Here is an 18,255-nt window from a genome sequence, read left to right on the forward strand (position 1 = left end):
TTAGCTGCTCTCTGGCACAGGCTCCTGATCATGTTCCCATCCCTGGGGCATGCTTTTCAGACCAGGCCAGGTGGGGTGAAGCTAAGGCTTCCCAACCCCTGCGGTTCTAAAGAGCAATCTGACAAGACTTTCAAGAGTTCTTGAAATGTACCTTACTGAAATTGTCTGATACACATAAATGAAAAAAAGAAGCTAAGTGTAGGAAGACACTCATTGCAAGAGAACGGAAAAGTTAAGAACAAAACAGTGTCCTAAATGTTCATGTATAAAAAAAAAAATAAGTAAATTAAAAATTCACATGGGATTCTACAGCATTTGAGCTCTGTAGGAGAGAGGTGAGCAAAAGCAAAGCTAGAGAAGGCTGCCTGCTTTTTTTTTTTTTTTTTTTTAAGATTTTATCCATTTATTCACAAGAGACACAGAGAGAGAGGCAGAGACATAGGCAGAGGGAGAAGCAGGCTCCCTGCAGGAACCTGACGTGGGACTCAATCCTGGATCCTAGTATCACATCCTGAACAGAAGGCAGATGCTCAATCACTGAGCCACCCAGGTGCCTGCCCCAAGGTTGCCTGCTTCTATGAATATAGTTTTACTGAGCATAAGAGGGCCCACTTCTGTCTACATTGTCTAGGCCTACGTTCATGCTACAGTAGCAGGACTGAGCAGTTGCCTCAGAAAACACAAAGGCCCACGAAGCCTGGAACATTTACTATCTGGCCTTACAAGAAAAAAAAAAAAATACATCAAACCCTCTTCCAAAACCATAAAAAAGAAAACCCATGTTGAGAAGAAAAAATTACAAAACAGTGCTTAAGTTGAATACAAATATATATATATATATCATTTTCTGAAATGTGGAAATAAAAGGTGAAATGGCTCTCTGGGTGGAATTTTCTTATTTATAAAATGAAGATTGTTACATAAACTTTGTGAAATCAATCACTTTAAAAAATACCCTTATTTCCTAAGACTCACAGCCTACAAAGTCCTAGAAGAGGACATCCCTGAGGGATGGTCCAGGTGTTGTTAGTGGCTGCTAACTCTCATCTCTTTGGAATTAGGATTGCATTTTCTGGAAAAAAAAAAAAAAAGTTATCTTGTATTTTGCTGAGTTCTTTCATTTATTTGTCAAGTATTTATTATCACATTTTCTCCAGGCACTATGCATGTCCTAGGCATGAACACAAATATGTACTAAGGTGGCTCCAGCCCTTAAGAGGCTCACAATTCAATCAAAGAAACAAATGTAAGTAACTCATTACAACATCCTGTGGTTCAACAAGCTAACCATGCTGAAGAAGCCCGGGAAACTTCCCCATCTAGGCAGAAATTTAGATCACAGATGAAATAACTTTCCCAACATACCAAAACAGTTAGGGGCATTCAAATTGGAAGAACTGGGCCCCATGTTTTTCATCAGTGTGGTTTTGCGCACCTGGTTAACATAACAGAGTCATAGTTAACAAGCACCACGTCTAACCCCAAACTTTCCCTGTGATAGAAACGCCAACTTGTTATTTTGAAAGGGGTAAAAAATTCACCAAAGCATGACTAATTTTGCTGCACTCTCTTACCGTATCTGTTTAAGGACTTTAGATTCTTCATCAACAGCACAGCACTATAGCACTTACCTATCAGTTCACACTTTATAAATAATTTATAGGTCATTCATAAATCTTAGAGGTTCAAGGGAACAGAGCGATAATATAGTCTTAGGGAACAAAAAAGAGCCCTAAAAAAAGGTGGTCAAACTAGAATTTATAACCAAGGGCTCCTAGAACCAAGGGTTCTTCCCAATACTACAAACCACATCTTCATACCCTTTGTCTTTGCATGAAGAGCTAGAGAAGTAAACACACTGGTCAATTACCAAAAACAGAGAGGAGATACCTAGAAACCAACAAAGCAAAGGTTTAAATCCCAATTTGCGAAGAGTTTCTGTCATAATATTTGAGCCTCACAATGATTCCCTGGGATAACAGCCAATACTCTTCTCATGAAAAAAAAAAAAAAAGTGGCTTTGCAAAGTAAATGGAAAAGAGAGAATTCAAATATGGGCTCACAGGCTATAGGATCATTGCTCTACCACTGTGCTTCAAAAAAAAAGTTGGAGAAGATTAATGGACTCCCATGAGTCGAATCCAAATTGTTGTCCACAGCCCTTTAAAAGCACCTATATTCTCCAGCCGCTCTAACGGGTATGGTCCTTCCTCGCAGTTCAGATATCTATCTTGCCTTGGCTAGTTCAATCTTTTTACTATTTTCTGCCAAGGGTCTTTGATGGGGGTGGGGGGAGTGGACATCACAGACATGGTCTTCAGGCTGGACTGCCTAGACTGTATCCAGCTCTGCCACTTATTGGCCATGTGATCCTAAGCAGGTTACTTATCCTTTCTGTGTCCTCATCCATAAAATCAAGAAAATTATAATAGACCCTACCTCATAGATTCTGCTTTATATATACTAACCCATTTAATTTTCATATCAGCTTATTAGGTGGTTCTGTCCTTGAAAACAAGTACTGGAAGAGCATGATTTTTTGTTTATTCAGAACTAGGAAACTGGCAGTAGGAAGCAATTAGTTATGGAATGAGTGAATAAATGAATGAAGACAAAGAACAACAAATGCCAAATCCTATTTAGCAATAATACAGAAATTCAGGAAAGATAATGAAGTTTGTAACAGATGGGCAGTGTTTCTTAGATATCACAGAGACCCTGAAATTACCTTATAAAAGGTAGGCCAGGGTTAATATCACTGTGCAGGACTGAGTAGAAAAGAATTTACCACCCCAGAAGCCAAGTGCTCAGGACCTTACAAACTGAGATGGCCACACACTGTGCCATGGAACGTTCTCATGGTATGTCATTTTTGCTGCTATCATTAAATACTTTTTATGTGATTTCTGACATTATTACCAATTAAGAAGTTGAAGTTCTGGCTACACTATCCAGCTCAAAATGTGCCCAAAAAAAATTTTAAGAGTTTTTATTTATTTCATTTATGTAAACATCAGTGTCTGAACAGAGTCTTGCACAGATGGTATAATTTAAGATTCTATTCATTTATGCCAATTTCAACAAACAGATAATTGCATAAAACATAAAGACATTCCACACGCCAGCCCTTAGGCTCAGGAAGCTACTAGGGTTCCATTACTATACATTTGCTTCTTCATGATGACCACTGGATTTCCAAACATTCTCAATGCCCTCTTCAAGTTTCCACTCATTTTACCCAGTCTCCAATTACATTTACCTAGTAATATTAACTAACCGAAAAACAACAGATTGGGAATTTTAGAAGTGAAGTTATTTATCCTGGATCTCTCTTCACCTGCTTTTTGACACTGAGAGGTTTAAAACCAACTTGTTCCATTGTTTCCTTGATCAATAACATACTTGGCAAATATCTGCATATTTGATGTAATGCACCAGCTAGGGGAAAAAAGCAGTTTCGTAAAAAGGACTTTGTACTTCAAAATCTCGTTCTGCCACTTATAATTTATGTAAACTTGAGCAAGCCAAACTAAGAAGCCCTAATTTCTTCATCCCTGCACTTCACTGGATTCCTTCGAAGGATCAAGAGGACCCTGTAGTGTGAAGAATTTAAAAAGTTATGAAATACGCAAAATGCAACAATATAAGTACTACTTTCTGTTACCGTGGGGGATACAAAGTTGTCTTCAGACTTCATCTGTATATGGAAGAATTAAACACTTAAGCCCAACCTGTCACCTGAACGGCTGATATGGGTCCCTATCCTGTCAACCAGTGGCTTTCAAACTGAGATGAAAAGATGACCCACTGGAATATTGGGATAAATAGAATATTTATTTACATTTGTAAATTTTATATAAATAAAATTGAAAGCCAACTTCCACTGTTTTTTTTTTTTTTTAAAGAGCCAGTTGCTCCTTTTTTTTTATTTATTATTTATGATAGTCACAGAGAGAGAGAGAGAGAGAGAGGCAGAGACATAGGCAGAGGGAGAAGCAGGCTCCATGCACCGGCAGCCCGACATGGGATTTGATCCTGGGTCTCCAGGATCGCGCCCTGGGCCAAAGGCAGGCGTTAAACCGCTGTGCCACCCAGGGATCCCTCCACTGTTATTTAATATACAAAGCAACACTGACACCAACATTCAGTTTCATCAGGGTCTGATGTTCACCTGCCAGGCACAGTATGCTTACCTACGCAATGGTGAGGACACAGCATCTTCCTTTTCACATGTACCTGTCTAAACTGATTTATTTAATTAACCTAATTCTCAAAAAATGAATAAGCAGCTTAAAATACTTGCAGAGAAACCAAAATTTGCAAATAAATATAAGCAGACATAAAAAAAAGGGCAAAGCTTACATTTGCCCTATTCCTAATATGAGTGGTCAGCCACATAAAAATATTGTTTTTGAAATCAGGTGTTTTGAAATGGTTCCATCACTGCAGTATTCAGCTTTTAATCTTATTTATCAATAAAGCAAATGTTTCCATTAAAATTCATCCAGTCACACTTGTGGCTAGCATAGCCTAACACAGAGTTATTGAATCACTGTATTTTACACTTGATACTAGCATAATGTTGTGTGAACTATACATCAATTTAAAAGATTGTCCATTAAATTATTACCAACCCTAACACCAAAAAGTAATCTTTCTAAACTTTATTAAACCCGTGACACTTTCATACTTTTAATAAAATGGATTAATGCTGAAATATTATAAAGATTTTAAGCAGAAAACTGCTTCCAAATGTTGAAAATTTTCAGTAATGAAAATTATAGTTAATATTCTTATGATAATGAAGCATATTTTTATATTACTTTCAAAGGATGTCATCATGAAAAATATTTTGGCAGGACCCATATTTGTGACAGTAAGTGAATCAAATATTTAAACATTTAATATTATGCCATGTGTTTGATAGAAACATCAGTACAGTAGTACATGTGTATAATTTTTAAAATGTACCTATACACATTGTGGAATACATAATACATCTGGTGAACCAGGTCTCATCCATCAAGATCATTCACCATTTCTGAAAAGAACACCTGAAGTTTAAGGATTTAATGGTAAAGCATGTAAGTAGAGATATTATATTCCAGCAACACTGAATAACAAAAAATATACTCAAGTTTTGCCCTTTGTTTCCTGTATATGTCTACATAAATGTAGATTAACTGTTTTCATTTGCTGTCAGGTCTGGAGTGTGAGTAAATAAAGCAAAACAAATGAGAACAAGGTACATTTTACTAAATCGATACTTTGCCAAACTTATCCAAGAGTACTACATTTTTCCTCAGAAAGAAACAAACTTCCTTCTGTCAATTTCTAGGATTAAGCTCTAGTTTTCTAACTAGATTTAACCATTTGTTTAAAAAGTTGAATTTCTAAGAATTTTGAAACTGCTAGCAAATCAGTATAGTGGTTGCAACCAAATACCTTCCAGCATTTTACTGAAGGAACTGTGGAAATGGAGGGTCATAAATTTATTTATTTCCAGTGCTTAAAAGACATTCCGTTTCAACCAAAATATATATTCCAGAACTAGTTAAAACAGCAGTTTAGCTCTCAACAAAGTAGTCAAAATCCTTTGGCTCATTCCTCACTTCCTTGCTCATAAACTGTGAGACTGGAAGCAATCTCAGTTGACTTAATCTCACCTTTGGCTAGGGTCCTTCTCACTGTCCCCAAAGCAGAGTAAGAAGGACAGAACCTACAGCACTCCAGGGTAGTTCTAGTTGTTGCTTCTCCAGGCTGTGGGAACCCCTGCAATCATAAAGCTCACTCTTTACCCCGAGAGCTAACTCAGTTTTGAGTAATTCTCAAAGTTAGAACTTTATTGTTTTTAACTTTGAGCCCCATCTTGGCCTCTACAGTAGTATTAATTAAATACAGTAGTATTAATACTTGGCCTCTACACAAGTATTAAAATGTAAATAAACAAAATTTAAAAGTCTTGTTTCCTACCATGTAATTCAACACCTATGGTCTGAGGATCTGCGACAGACTCTGTACATACAGGTAACAATACTCCCAGAAACATATCAATGAAACAACAGAACAAGACAACGAACATTATTCGATTCCTTTCTTCAACAAATATTTATTGAAGGCCTATTTATCATGTATCACACTATACATAGGGAATAAAATGGTTAGTAATACAGAGTTGATCCCTGCGCTCAGAGTTTAAAGACCAGAGAAGACAAACAAGCAATTATGACCAAGAATGCTACAGTATTATATATATTATGGCACCTCCTAAAACAAATATCCATAATTCTGTACCCACCAAGTCTTCTTCTCCATAATCCAAAAATTTACATGCAAAGTTGCTCAGAGAAATGGAAAAAAACACTTTGGTAGAGATGACTTTAAATTTCATATGAAATATATTCTTAATACACATTAGCTGCTTTATCAATATTCACATCCTGGAAATTAGGTTGAAAATACACAAGTCTTTTAGAACTTGGGAGCCAGATAATCTGGTATTTTTTTAGAACATAGACCCAAAAATATAAATATATCATCATTCCTGATTTGTGCTTCTAGAATCCTATAGAACCAATTCTTTGTAAACTGGTAATACTTGTGAAAATCTTTTGAAGAGATAAGAGAAGTGCGGTCAACTTTCCAAACACTTATAAAGTCCTGTGTAATTGGATTTTGAAGACACACAGGGAGATTACAGATTTTCAGTCTGAAAGAAAATGAAAACATGCATCCAATCACTCCACTACACCAATTAACGTAATACAACCTGAGCAGAGGTGATCATAAAGTACAACATGAACCAAAATAATGGAATTTCTCCCACTAATGGAGAGATCTGGACAGGGTTTCACAGAGGTGGCATCAAGGTCCTGAGTGATGAATTATCATGTCCAGAGGTAGGATGGAAGAAAGTATCCAGGTATAAGTAGTCAGGTATGCATTTAGTTCACTTTTATAAGACATAACCTTCCCAGAATAGCAGTGCAGTGCCTTTCGGATTTCATAAAACGTTATCTGAACCAATAAAATCGTGACAAAAATTTGGTATCTAGAAATTCCTCCATTCATGTAAAGATACAGGAGAAAAACCCAGAAAAATAAGGACTGGGTGTAGCCCCACATTTTCAGTTTACCAAGGGTGATATTAATCAATTCTGAACTAAGCAGGAAACTAGTACATTGTTTAGTAGGAACAAGTTAAAAGATAGCGATCAGTGTGAACAATAGTGTAATTGAAAGAAGTTAACTTGGCAAGAGCACTTAATTTGTAATTAATTTGAAGCTTACAAAACTCTCCTTCCAATTTGGAGGACTACAAAAGAAAGTAAGTTTTCCTCTTGAAAATGAAAGAAGGGATATAGTCTAATTTGGTAAGGAAATGTAAGTTTTAAGCCAATTCTACTAAAATTTCAAAAGGAGTCAATGCAATGCAATCATTCCATTAAACTAACATTCGTGATGTTTCTGAACTGGGATTCACCAGAAAATCTACTGAAATGTCACTCCGAGTACCATTACTTCCTTGTGAAATGGCTTTTCTTTTACTCTTAAGCCTTAGGGAGGTCCTTAAGCTTGAGAGACTAATCCCTTGTCATTTTACAAGTAGACACTGCATGAGCTTAAGCACTGTAAGAGAATAATTTTCTCTACCTATAAAAATAAAGCCAGTAACATCTACTTCATAAGCTTTTTGTAAGATAAGCATGTCAAGACCTTAGTACAAAGCTGGCATCTAATAAAAAAAAAAAAAAAAAAGAAAAAAGTATTAATCACTCCATCTTTCTGGCCAGGGTTATGCAGGCCTAGGAGCTGCAAAGATACCTTTCAGCAGTTTGACTTATCTCAGAAGGCCTGTCTCCCCCCCCCCCCGCCCAAAACAAGTCCTCTGTAGAACCATCTTTCCACCAATAATGTATCTGTCCATCTCAAGATATCATGAAGCATTTTCTCCTTATAGTAAGTGCTGGGGTTCCTGAAGGTAATTAGAGAAAGAAGGCATACACAAAGATAATTTAACTGGGAATAAAATCTGTACTATGAACAAAACTAAACACAAAATTCAAATCCTAATAAGTTTGGAAAAAATTATTTCAATGGAGTAATATTCAAAGGGGAAAAATTTGAGTTGTATATTGTTCCTTTTATTCAAAGGCTGAATGGCGAAGCCTCCTAAGACTTCCAGATTTTTCTTTCCTTTTCCTGTGTAGTCTCTGCTTGTTTCCATTTCAAAATGGCGGTTGCTGCTTTCCAAGGAAATGTTCAGGAGGGCAGCTGCCTTGGAGGTAGGTCACCAGGACTCCTCAGCATTTTACATGCAGAGAAAGACTCCAGAAGGGAATGTAGCTGCCAGAGGCCTCTGCTAGATGTTAGAGTTAGGCAGGTCCACGGCTGCATGCTGCTCTGCCTCTCAGCCCCACAGTCTGTTTTTTGGCTGTTGGTTTAAAAGAGCCCCTCAACAGATGCTCTATTTAACAACTAAAAGACAATAAAAACTAGAGTTACAAGCCAACAAGAATCATACTGTCTCTTAAAAATATTTAATCATATTAATTTAAGTAAAACAAAAAAATTAAAAAAAAAGTTATAGTATTTGAAATACTGGTAAATTTTTAATGCTATTTAAGACACAAATTTGCCATTCTCAAAAGCTGAATGCTTAAGCCACATGTATCATGCACACAGCCAACATGCTCAAGAAGCACATGCAGATGCATTTGAAATTAATTATCATTGTATAAATCTAATATAATTTTGAAATGCACTTGGAAGGCTAATCTAGCAACTTTTGATCCTTATTTGCAGGTACAAGGCTATTTATCCCATTAACAGAGCAAATACTGGAGGATGGGAAGGGCTTATCTTCTAATACAGGTATCCCCCTAATTAGAAGGAAGAGTGAGAGTTTTAAGACAGAATTTTGTAAACTACACTCTGAGAATACCTTATTTTTTTTGTGAGGAAAAAATGGTGAACTTATTTTGGGAAAGTTTCCTATTTTATCTTCCTCCTAAGCTACCACCATCCAATATATTAAAGATTCTGACAAGTTCTGAAATAAAGGAAATAATTCAACACAATCTATACTTATTCAACTATCAGGAATTCAGAAAAAAAAAAAAAAAAGCTTATTAATTTCAGCTCTAGGGATCCCTGGGTGGCGCAGCGATTTGGCACCTGCCTTTGGCCCAGGGCGTGATCCTGGAGACCCGGGATCGAATCCCACATCGGGCTCCCGGTGCATGGAGCCTGCTTCTCCCTCTGCCTGTGTCTCTGCCTCTCTCTCTCTCTGTGTGTGTGACTATCATAAAATAAATAAAAATTAAAAAAAAAAATTCAGCTCTAATTTCCACTTTAATCTGTCAATAGTGGCCACCTGGAACCACCTCACAAGATGAGGTGAAGAGAATCGATGAGCAATTCCTACCAGTAGATGTGTGGGCCACTGTCTATTGGGCCATTAACAGTTTGGAAAATGCTCATATGGGAAAAGCTATGCACTTTCGATACTTGGCTCCGTTCCCTTTTTCACATCTCCCTTCTCTACTTAGGAGCTAGTAAAGGAGGTAAGGAAAGGGGAAGTAATATTGTATTAAAATGCAAGGAATGGTTAAGTCCCTGTCAACTTTACTCTCTTTTCCCATAAAAATATTAAGACCTTTAACTTCGTGGATCCGGAGACAGCAATGATTTAAACATCTCGTCTAAGTGTGAAGAGAATGTAAAGAGTGAAAACGATCCTCTTCCTCCTACTCAGTAGTCTATGTTCTGAGCAGGAACCAGTTTGAAAAAGATGGGTGACTCTCCCAGGGATGAGTGGCAGGTATGTCCATTTCTCTGGAAGAGCCACCCTCTCTACTAGAGGACAAACAAATGTCAGAGCCTCACATGGTTCCCTCTTGAGTCCTTTTAGGAAAAAAAATTAGCAATGTGAGGAATAGCACAGCTACTTCAAGGAAGTGAAACAATCTTCAGCTGACCTTTTCTTAGCTGGGTCTTAACTTTTTTGAGTTCAGATCTGCTTAGGTTATGAGCATAAGACTTGGGGGAACCAATTCAATGTGTGCAAATATAATTAAGAGAAAGATCACTTATATAAAATAGTGCAGGCAGGTAAGAATAGCAAATAAGCAGGCTCAAGCAAGAAATGTGTACTAACACCCTAGTCTCTCCAGTATCCATCTCCGTCTCCCAGATCAGTCAACAAACATTGCTGGCCTTTAAGAAGTTAAAAATTTCAATGCAGCTCACCCAGTTTGTTCCTCAGATGTCTCAAATCATGTACCCTCACAGTTCCCAGCTGCATGAACAACTGACTGATAAAATCAGTGACATCCTATGAAGAGTTCACAATGGGAAACTAAGTCATTATGTTAAGATTAAGCATCATCATGAAAGAAAACAAAATTAGGCATGGATTATTAAACTTTGGATCCTTTCTCTAAATTGAAACATTCTTAACAGTAAAGCCCAAGTTGTTAAAATTTTAAAAAATACAAAATCTGGATCTCAGTATACTGAATTTATTTTAAAACAAGTAAATTACCCAAAAAAACAAGTATTCTAAAAGCTGAACTGTTAGATCTAAACCCAGAACCCAGAAAGCAGAGTGAAAAAATGTGACAAGATTCCCAAATCTTTACTTGTAGAAACATGATGGGCATTTCTGGCTGTTGCAACAAGCTTGAAATTTACATGTCACTAGCACACAAAATGTGCTATAAATCCTCTGGTGTGGCTTTCCCAACATACAGCTCATTTCCAATACCAGCTTGCTTAAGAAACACCCACGGAAACGTTTTTTCAGTTTAGACTTCTACTAAGACTGGTGGGCCCCAAATAAAAATCAATGAAATTTGCTTGATGGTCATAAAATAAAATTTTTAGCCATGAGTCTTGTTTCCCTTGTACACATCTTCTTTATCCCTTGAGTCACTTAATCTTTAAAATGAAATCTTGAGTTCCTGCTCTACTGCTTCTTTTTACAGCCTCTGAGAAAATGAAATGAAAAGCGGGAAAAGGCTAGAAAGTCTATTCTAGTGTTCTTTGGGACTTAGTTTCTTTCATGACATCCTTTATCTACAATTAGACTAGATATGTACAGAGGAGCTTTATACATGTTCATCTTAAAAAATGAATATACATAAAAGCATAAAAAATCATTTATCCACCCAACACCAAGTCAGCCATAATTAAATATTGTTTCATTATGTTCTGTTTCATTTAAGAGGTTGGCTGCTTTTAATCTGCAGGTGCTCTCAAGGGGTGCCAATCTGTTGGGTTTGCTGATGATAACCAAATGGTAAAGCAATTAAATTTGAGAACTCTAGGAAACTATGCAGATAGTACTGTCATTTATTTTGGCCAATACATTATTTTAAAAGAAAACTGAATATGAATGTCTCTAAGAACGTTTCCATTTTGTCATAGATTTCATTACTTCCTTACTCTTTTACATTAAGGTCATTTCAAATGCTTAGGTATGTGGCTGGGTGGGCCCTAAATGCATGTGAGTTCATAACCCCCTATAAAGGGTTCATATAATGGAATGTATGTGGGAAGTTGAATAGAAAAACATATCTTTTAAGAATATATATCTAGTACTTCCTGTCAAACTCCAACTATCCAAAAACTTTCAGTGTCAAGATTTATCTCCTTCCAAGCTTTTACCTAGCTTGAAGTCCTACATAAAAAAGATTATACCCACTTCACTCTTAATTTCTCAAGCAGGTAAAACCTCACACACACATACACACACACATGCACACACACAAAGAACTTACAAACCTCAAATTATGAAAAATGCCCATTTTCCAGGTAAGGCCTGAGAACTTAATAAAGCAAATTCCTAGCAATGGTAGTAGTGTCACAATTGCTTCAAAGTTGGAATGCAGGGAGAATGAAGTGGAAACTATCTGCTCTGTTGAGCTGCAGAAGAGTCTGGGGAAAAGGTTGACCAGCAGTCTAACAAAATGCCCTGCATGGATTACCTGCTCAGCAAACTCAAGCAGCAACAGTAACAAGCAATGGAATGCAAATATGCCATCTTATGAAAGCATATCTGAAGAGGGCAAAAGGAAACAAGTGGTAGGGTCAGGTATGAGTCAATGGACAGAAGTGGAAATCCAATTGATTTATAGACCAACAACATACAAAATAAAGACAATATACATGGCAAAAATGGCAGATGTTTCTTTGACGCTGGTAGGTTGAATAGATTATGTCATAGTTTACAGAAGATATTTTAAATAAATACTGCTTATGTTTTGGCAAATTTTCATTTCTAAAAATAATTTTCATTTAAAAGAGATCTTCTAAGTCTGTAAAAAAAGCCACATGTGCTTTGCTCATTTAAATAGGTTTGCATTTTTCTTGAATTAGAACCCAGTTGGTCTCCCCAGCACCAATGCAGGAAATTGCCCTGAGGTGTGAGGTAAAAGACAGCAAGCCTTTCTGGCCAGCCAGTATCACCAAAACTGCTTGCCTCTCCTATGACCTACAGTTAATTCCAGTCTATCGTTTTTCTCAAATTTTTAAAAATTCAGTTCCCCATTACTCTGTCAGTTGAGATTTGCCAAAGGCACATAGATTTTATCACTCTGCAAAACATGTTTACCTAGAACTACTTGATTATATTAAGAGAAATTTTAAAGCCAAGTATCTTATATATATCCTACTCTTTTTTTTTTTTAAGATTTTATTTATTTATTCACGAGAATACACAGAGAGGAGAGAGAGGCAGAGACACAGGCAGAGGGAGAAGCAGGCTCCATGCAGGGAGCCCGACATGGGACTCGATCCTGGGTCTCCAGGATCATGCCCCGGGCTGAAGGCAACGCTAAACCACTGAGCCACCCAGGCTGCCCTCTCCTACTCTGTTTATTGAAATTATGATCCTATCACAAGGTCTGACTATTGATCAGTCAGAGTGATGGATTTCTCAGCACGAGAACAGCCTGATAATGGTTCTGGTCAAATTAGGCACTTAAAAATATATACTGAAATCAGTTAATGGAAGAACACTCTTCCTATTTTTATTCCTATTCAGTGAATGCCTTCCAGGAGCCTAGGATTAGGTGGGCTTCTATCCTACAACAGTATATATATTGATTCTCCCGACATGTGGCTGATTACACTTGTAACCTCATTTGGCTTTACAAAGTGGCTCTCTGTTGACCTATGACTTATGTTCTGAAGCTATGGAAAAATACTGAATCTGCTTATACCGTGATTTAAAGAGAAATACAAAGAGGTATTCTGATTCCCCCTTCAGCCACAAGCTGTTCCCGCTGTCCCTACCAGCTTTGGATTCCTATTTAAGCTGAGAGCAGACAAACTGATGGAAAAGTATTAATATAGGGAAACTGCCAATATCAATTTCTGGTTATGGCTCAGAGAATTAAATGGTGACTTTAGAAGTAGGCCCAACAGTTTTCCCATTCTATAGAAGGGAAGAATGAAAAAATTTTCTAAGCCAAAAGTGTAAAACTATTTTATTTACTCATCTATACTTACATATAACTAACACTTAAATAGTTTTATTTTACTCATCTATACTTATATACACTTAATTTACTCATCTATACTTATAAATAGTCTAATACTTAATTTTTTATTCAACCTCTTTCTCAACTGAGTTCTACTTCATTGATTCATTTCTTTTTAAACAAATGATCAACTAAGTACCTAATATGTGTCAAGCAAAAAAGCACAAGGGGGAGGGAAGGTAGAGTACACAGTGAACAACTGTCTTGAATAGCTCTTTGCTTGTACATCAATTCCATAGGCAAGTGGTTCTCAACCTGCAAAGAACTTTTGAAGCGTTATCGTGGAGTACCTACAATAGGTCTGTAGAGTCCTAGGCTCATCGATATACAGACCAACGATTATATTCAGATTGAATTATTCTTATCATCTACATATTACGATTAAAAAAATTCGTATAGATATGTTCATGTTTTTTTTTTTAAATAAATAGTATCCTGGGGTGATAGTAAAATGTTTCATAAATGGTTAAGCATGGGCTCCAATGAATAAAATGAATAGCCAGCCCTCAACTGGATCCTCAAAATGGACAGATCAGCTCCCACCAGCTGATTATCAGACCAGCCAATCCAGGCAAGAGGGTATAACTTTTTCCTCTTGTTCTCGCCTTTCTTTTTCCTCCATGTTAAAGAGGGATTCTCAGGAGAAATAAGCTATTATTCCAAGAAAACTAGTTGGCTTAGATGTTAACACGTAACACCATATCCTAATGATTAGATCATGAGAAATCACAATAAATTTAGAGGTTACTCTCTTGTTGGTGCTTTTTTGGTGCTTTCATCATCTTTAACAGATTCATTCTCCACTTTCCCATGAATCCCTATAATTGGCCAACTCTTACCAGATGTTCTAAAGACTATAAAACCTTCCTCCATGAAAAAGTCTGTTTGTTTATACTTTATTTATAGTAAGAAACAGTGAGTCTCAGGCTTGTGTCCTCAATCTACTTAAACCAGTGAACACTCTGCTAAGAGGAAAAGTTCCAACTTCAGAAGGATATCTGGGATGGACTGCAATGTGTGTAAACCATTTCATCCTAGAATGTATCTGCAATTGGAAGCACTGTGTTAGAACGGAAGAATGGACAACACTTTGTCCTCCCCAGTGAAAGAAGAAAACAAGCTAGACGGACAGGGCTACCTTTGACTTTAGCCCAAGGAGTAACTCAAGTTCTCCATCTCTTTGTCACAGCTTCATAAAGTAAGTCAGTCACATTTATATATCTAGCACATTATAGCACAGATGGTCCCCAACTTTATAACGGTCCAACTTACCATCTTTGACATTACAATGGTGTGAAAGCTATACACATTCAGTACAAACCAGACTTTGATTATTGATCTTTTCCCAGGCTAGCGCTATGCAGTAGCGATGCTGGGCAGCAGCACGGTATCAGCCAGCCCAGTGATCACAAGCCCCACGGCAGGGCTCTAACTCAGGACCCCGACACTTAACTGACTGAGCCAACCAGGTGCCCGGTGGTGTCACTTCTGGTTATCTTCTTAATCTAAAATCAAAATTCTGAGGGTCTGATCAGAAGCAGCTTCAGATATCAAATCATTGAAAATACAAACACACTTCCAACAAAACTGACCTTAAAAAAGGCAAACCACTTGTAGTCGTTCAACACAATCTCAAAGCCTTGATTGTAAATGATGGTAAAATGGCCCGTATTGCCAAAATTATCATATGCCGTGTCCAACTTCTCAAGATGCACCACTACTTTTTTTTCTGGTGGTCCTAAAAAAATGCACAACAAAGGAAAATTATTTTGACTTCAAATGGGAGGGGAAATCTCTATAATTTCCATTATTTAAAAATGCTTTCCTTTCATGCTACTGGATTTGGACCAGTCTGGCTTGCGAGGAGATCAGTCTCCACCCTGTTGCCTCCATCTGTACAGTCCCACAGGGGTCTCAGATCTGTGAAGTGAGGGCTCAACAGATACAGATATGGCAAGTAGCCCAGCAGGAAGACAGGCCCCCAAAAAGTACAGCCCCTATCTTCTTAAAGCATCCAAACACTGAAGAAATTTGTCCACTCAGGAAAAGAAGAAATAAGGGATGTTTAAAGTGACAGGCAGAAACGGGTAGAATACAAAATGGTAGTGAAAAAAAAAAGGCAAACATAAACTATAAAAGGATCTGCTATCAGATCATAAGGACAAAGGAAATTATCTCTTCAGAGAAGAAAAGAGGTATCTCTCTCTTCAATGGCTCTACATTTCAAAACCTCAGAATCTGAATCCTTCCACAGCATTCAGCAAACTCACGGTTTCTATCCTATAAAGCTAGTTTGTGCTGACAGAAACTAAGCTTTCAACTTTCAGAATATGGGGGTGTAGATCTGTGTGTTTTTCCACTAGATTAAAGTCCAAGACAGAGGCTCACAGGCAGAGGCTGCCTGAGAGTTCTGCTGTGTCCATCTGGAGATTTCACACTCTGGGCGGGTTTTCCAGGTTTCAGATTAATGCTCTGAAACAGAAGATTGCATGTGACAGAAGAGCACAAATTCTGATCTCCCTTTGCTTTGGATCTCCTAATTCAACGTTTAAAGCTGAAGATGTTTATAATGCCCAGGATTACGAAATGCCACACAGCCATCTGGAGTGGAATTGGACAGTTGAATAGGTCTGTTTTAGTATCAAATGACCTGGCAATCTTCGTTCTGCTGACAAGGAGACTGCAGCAGGGTGTTTCACTCATTCTGCACATGCCACAGGATGGTAAGGGTTTGGGCAGAACAAGAGTGCTTCTTTTGACCTGAGACTGCTTTTTTTTCTTCTCCCTTCACTAAATTATTTGTCCTCAGTGTAGATGTGGTATCTGAGGGCATATGGAATATGCCAGTGGCGTTCTCACACTAGATACTTACTGACAGCCTTCCATGAGCCAGATGCTATGCTTGGCTCTGGGCATCCCAAAGTATAATTACTGGTTAGAGAGTCATTTTTTAAAAATAACAATAAAAGAAGGAGAAAGAAAAGGAGGAGCAGAAGGAGGAGGAGGAGGAGGAGGAAAGAGAAGGGAAGGGAAGGGAAGAGGAAAAAGGGAGAAACTTTTATATCTCTCTGCAGCACATGAAACCTTGTGGAGCCACACCAGAAGTTTTCTTGGACTAGTAGCACACGTGTAAACCAAAAACGCGAGGCATAAGGGCTGTTTTCCCACAAACTAACAAAAGGAAAAGTTTCTCCTGCTCTATTTTCCACTGTTTGAGCTCATATTCCGTGGGCACAGTTTTCTTTAAAATGCAGACTGGACAGGGAGCTGAGAAGACTGTCCGGTCTCAACTCTCTTCCAAACTAAACCAAAACACTAAAACCCAGGGAAAGAAAAGTTCCTGAAAAAAAGTCTCTAGGTACTGCAACAAGCAAACGAGAACTGAGAAGTCCCCAGCTGCTGAACTTTGCCTTCTTGGCCCTGGAGCGGGGAGGGGCGCCCCAAAGGGCCCCAAGTGCCCCGGCTGCCCCTGGCAGGAGCGGTCGGGAGGTCGGGGGAGGTCGGGACAGCTCGGAAGGAGCCCGGGGGGGGGGGGGGCGACTCACCCATCACCGAGCAGTTGACGCTGCGGGGCCCCGCGGGGCCCACCTGGAAGACCCACGTGCCCAGCAGCTCGGGGTGGGTGCAGTTGGCGGGCGTGTCGCCGTGCGCGGCGCCCAAGCCGGAGAGCAGCAGGAGCGCGGCGGGCAGCAGCGGGCCGGGCCGGGGACCCATGTCTGCGGTACCGACGGCCGAGGCGAGCCCGCGGCGGGAGCAGGGGCCAGGGCCAGGCCGGCCGCACCGCGCGTGCCTTAAAGTAGCCGGAGCTGCCGGAAACCGGCGGGGCGGGGGGGGGGCGGGGCGGGGGCGGGAGGGGGCGGGGCCGGCGGCGGGAGGGGGCGGGGCCGGCGGCGGGAGGGGGCGGGGCCGGCGGCGGGAGGGGGCGGGGCCGGCGGCGGGAGGGGCGGGGCCGGCGGCGGGAGGGGGCGGGGCGGGGCGGGGCGCGGGCCGGCAGGTGAGCTCCGGAGCCGCTGCTCCGCCCCCGGCTGCGCCCGCCCTGCGCCCGCACAGCGGCCCCGACGGCGTCCAGCCGTGGGACGTCTCCAGGCACTTTGACTTTGCTCCCTGCAAAGTAACGGGGCGGAGGTGGGGGCAGCGTGGGGGTTGGGAGGCGACCCAAGATGAGGCAGGGGCGGGGACACAGCCCCGGGGAGGGGGCTGCTGAAGAGGCGGGGCGAGGGCGGCGGGGACTCTACTCGCTTGTTTCCCGCCCTTGGAAGGTTTGTACTTGCTGCCCCCGCCACCCCAGCTGCCTCAGAACTGCGCTTCCTTCCGTTTTCCAAAACCTTCGCAGCCTTTTTTTTTTTTTTTTTTTGCTTGATTTGTTCTGGTTTCCTGTTAATGGTGTTTGCTTATTATCCTCAAGAGAATTCAGTTGTAAAAAAAAAAAAGAGAGAGAGAGAGAGAGAATCCAGTTGCAATGCAAACTTGCGAGGTTTAGTTGACACCTGTAGGCGCGCACACGCCCTCTCCTTGGACAGATGACAGCGGGAGGCCCGGAGGAAGGAAGCTGCTGGGACACAGTTGGTCTTAGGAGCGGGCCCCAGTGTGCCAGGCGGCCCGTCGGTAATTACAAGGTAGCACCCTTTCAAGTGCCTCTTTGCTTAGTTCAAATATCGCCCTTTTCTGTGACTGCTCCTCCGACTCGCCTGGCCGTTGGTGTCAAGTT

General features: G+C 39.8%; 1 protein-coding gene across 3 annotated transcripts in view; it reads right to left on the bottom strand.

Annotated features, from left to right (window-relative positions):
• Positions 1–17,368, bottom strand: part of CTSC (cathepsin C) — a 35,724-nt gene extending 18,356 nt beyond the window's left edge. The window contains exons 1-4 of one of the 3 annotated variants that reach the window (XM_041730100.1): positions 17,093–17,368; positions 15,140–15,285; positions 10,252–10,336; positions 6,395–6,709 (exon numbers count right to left, since the gene is read on the bottom strand). In XM_041730100.1, coding sequence (XP_041586034.1) covers positions 6,705–6,709; positions 10,252–10,336; positions 15,140–15,285; positions 17,093–17,261 — 405 coding nt within the window. In that variant the 5' untranslated portion in view covers positions 17,262–17,368 and the 3' untranslated portion in view covers positions 6,395–6,704. Of the gene's footprint in view, positions 1–6,394; positions 8,479–10,251; positions 10,337–15,139; positions 15,286–17,092 lie in introns of those variants that run through there. The other 2 variants (XM_041730098.1, XM_041730097.1) reach the window with 2 other exon arrangements.
• Positions 17,369–18,255: the final 887 nt, after the last annotated feature.

Source organism: Vulpes lagopus, chromosome 15, assembly GCF_018345385.1.
Source record: "Vulpes lagopus strain Blue_001 chromosome 15, ASM1834538v1, whole genome shotgun sequence".
Lineage (NCBI taxonomy): Eukaryota > Metazoa > Chordata > Mammalia > Carnivora > Canidae > Vulpes > Vulpes lagopus.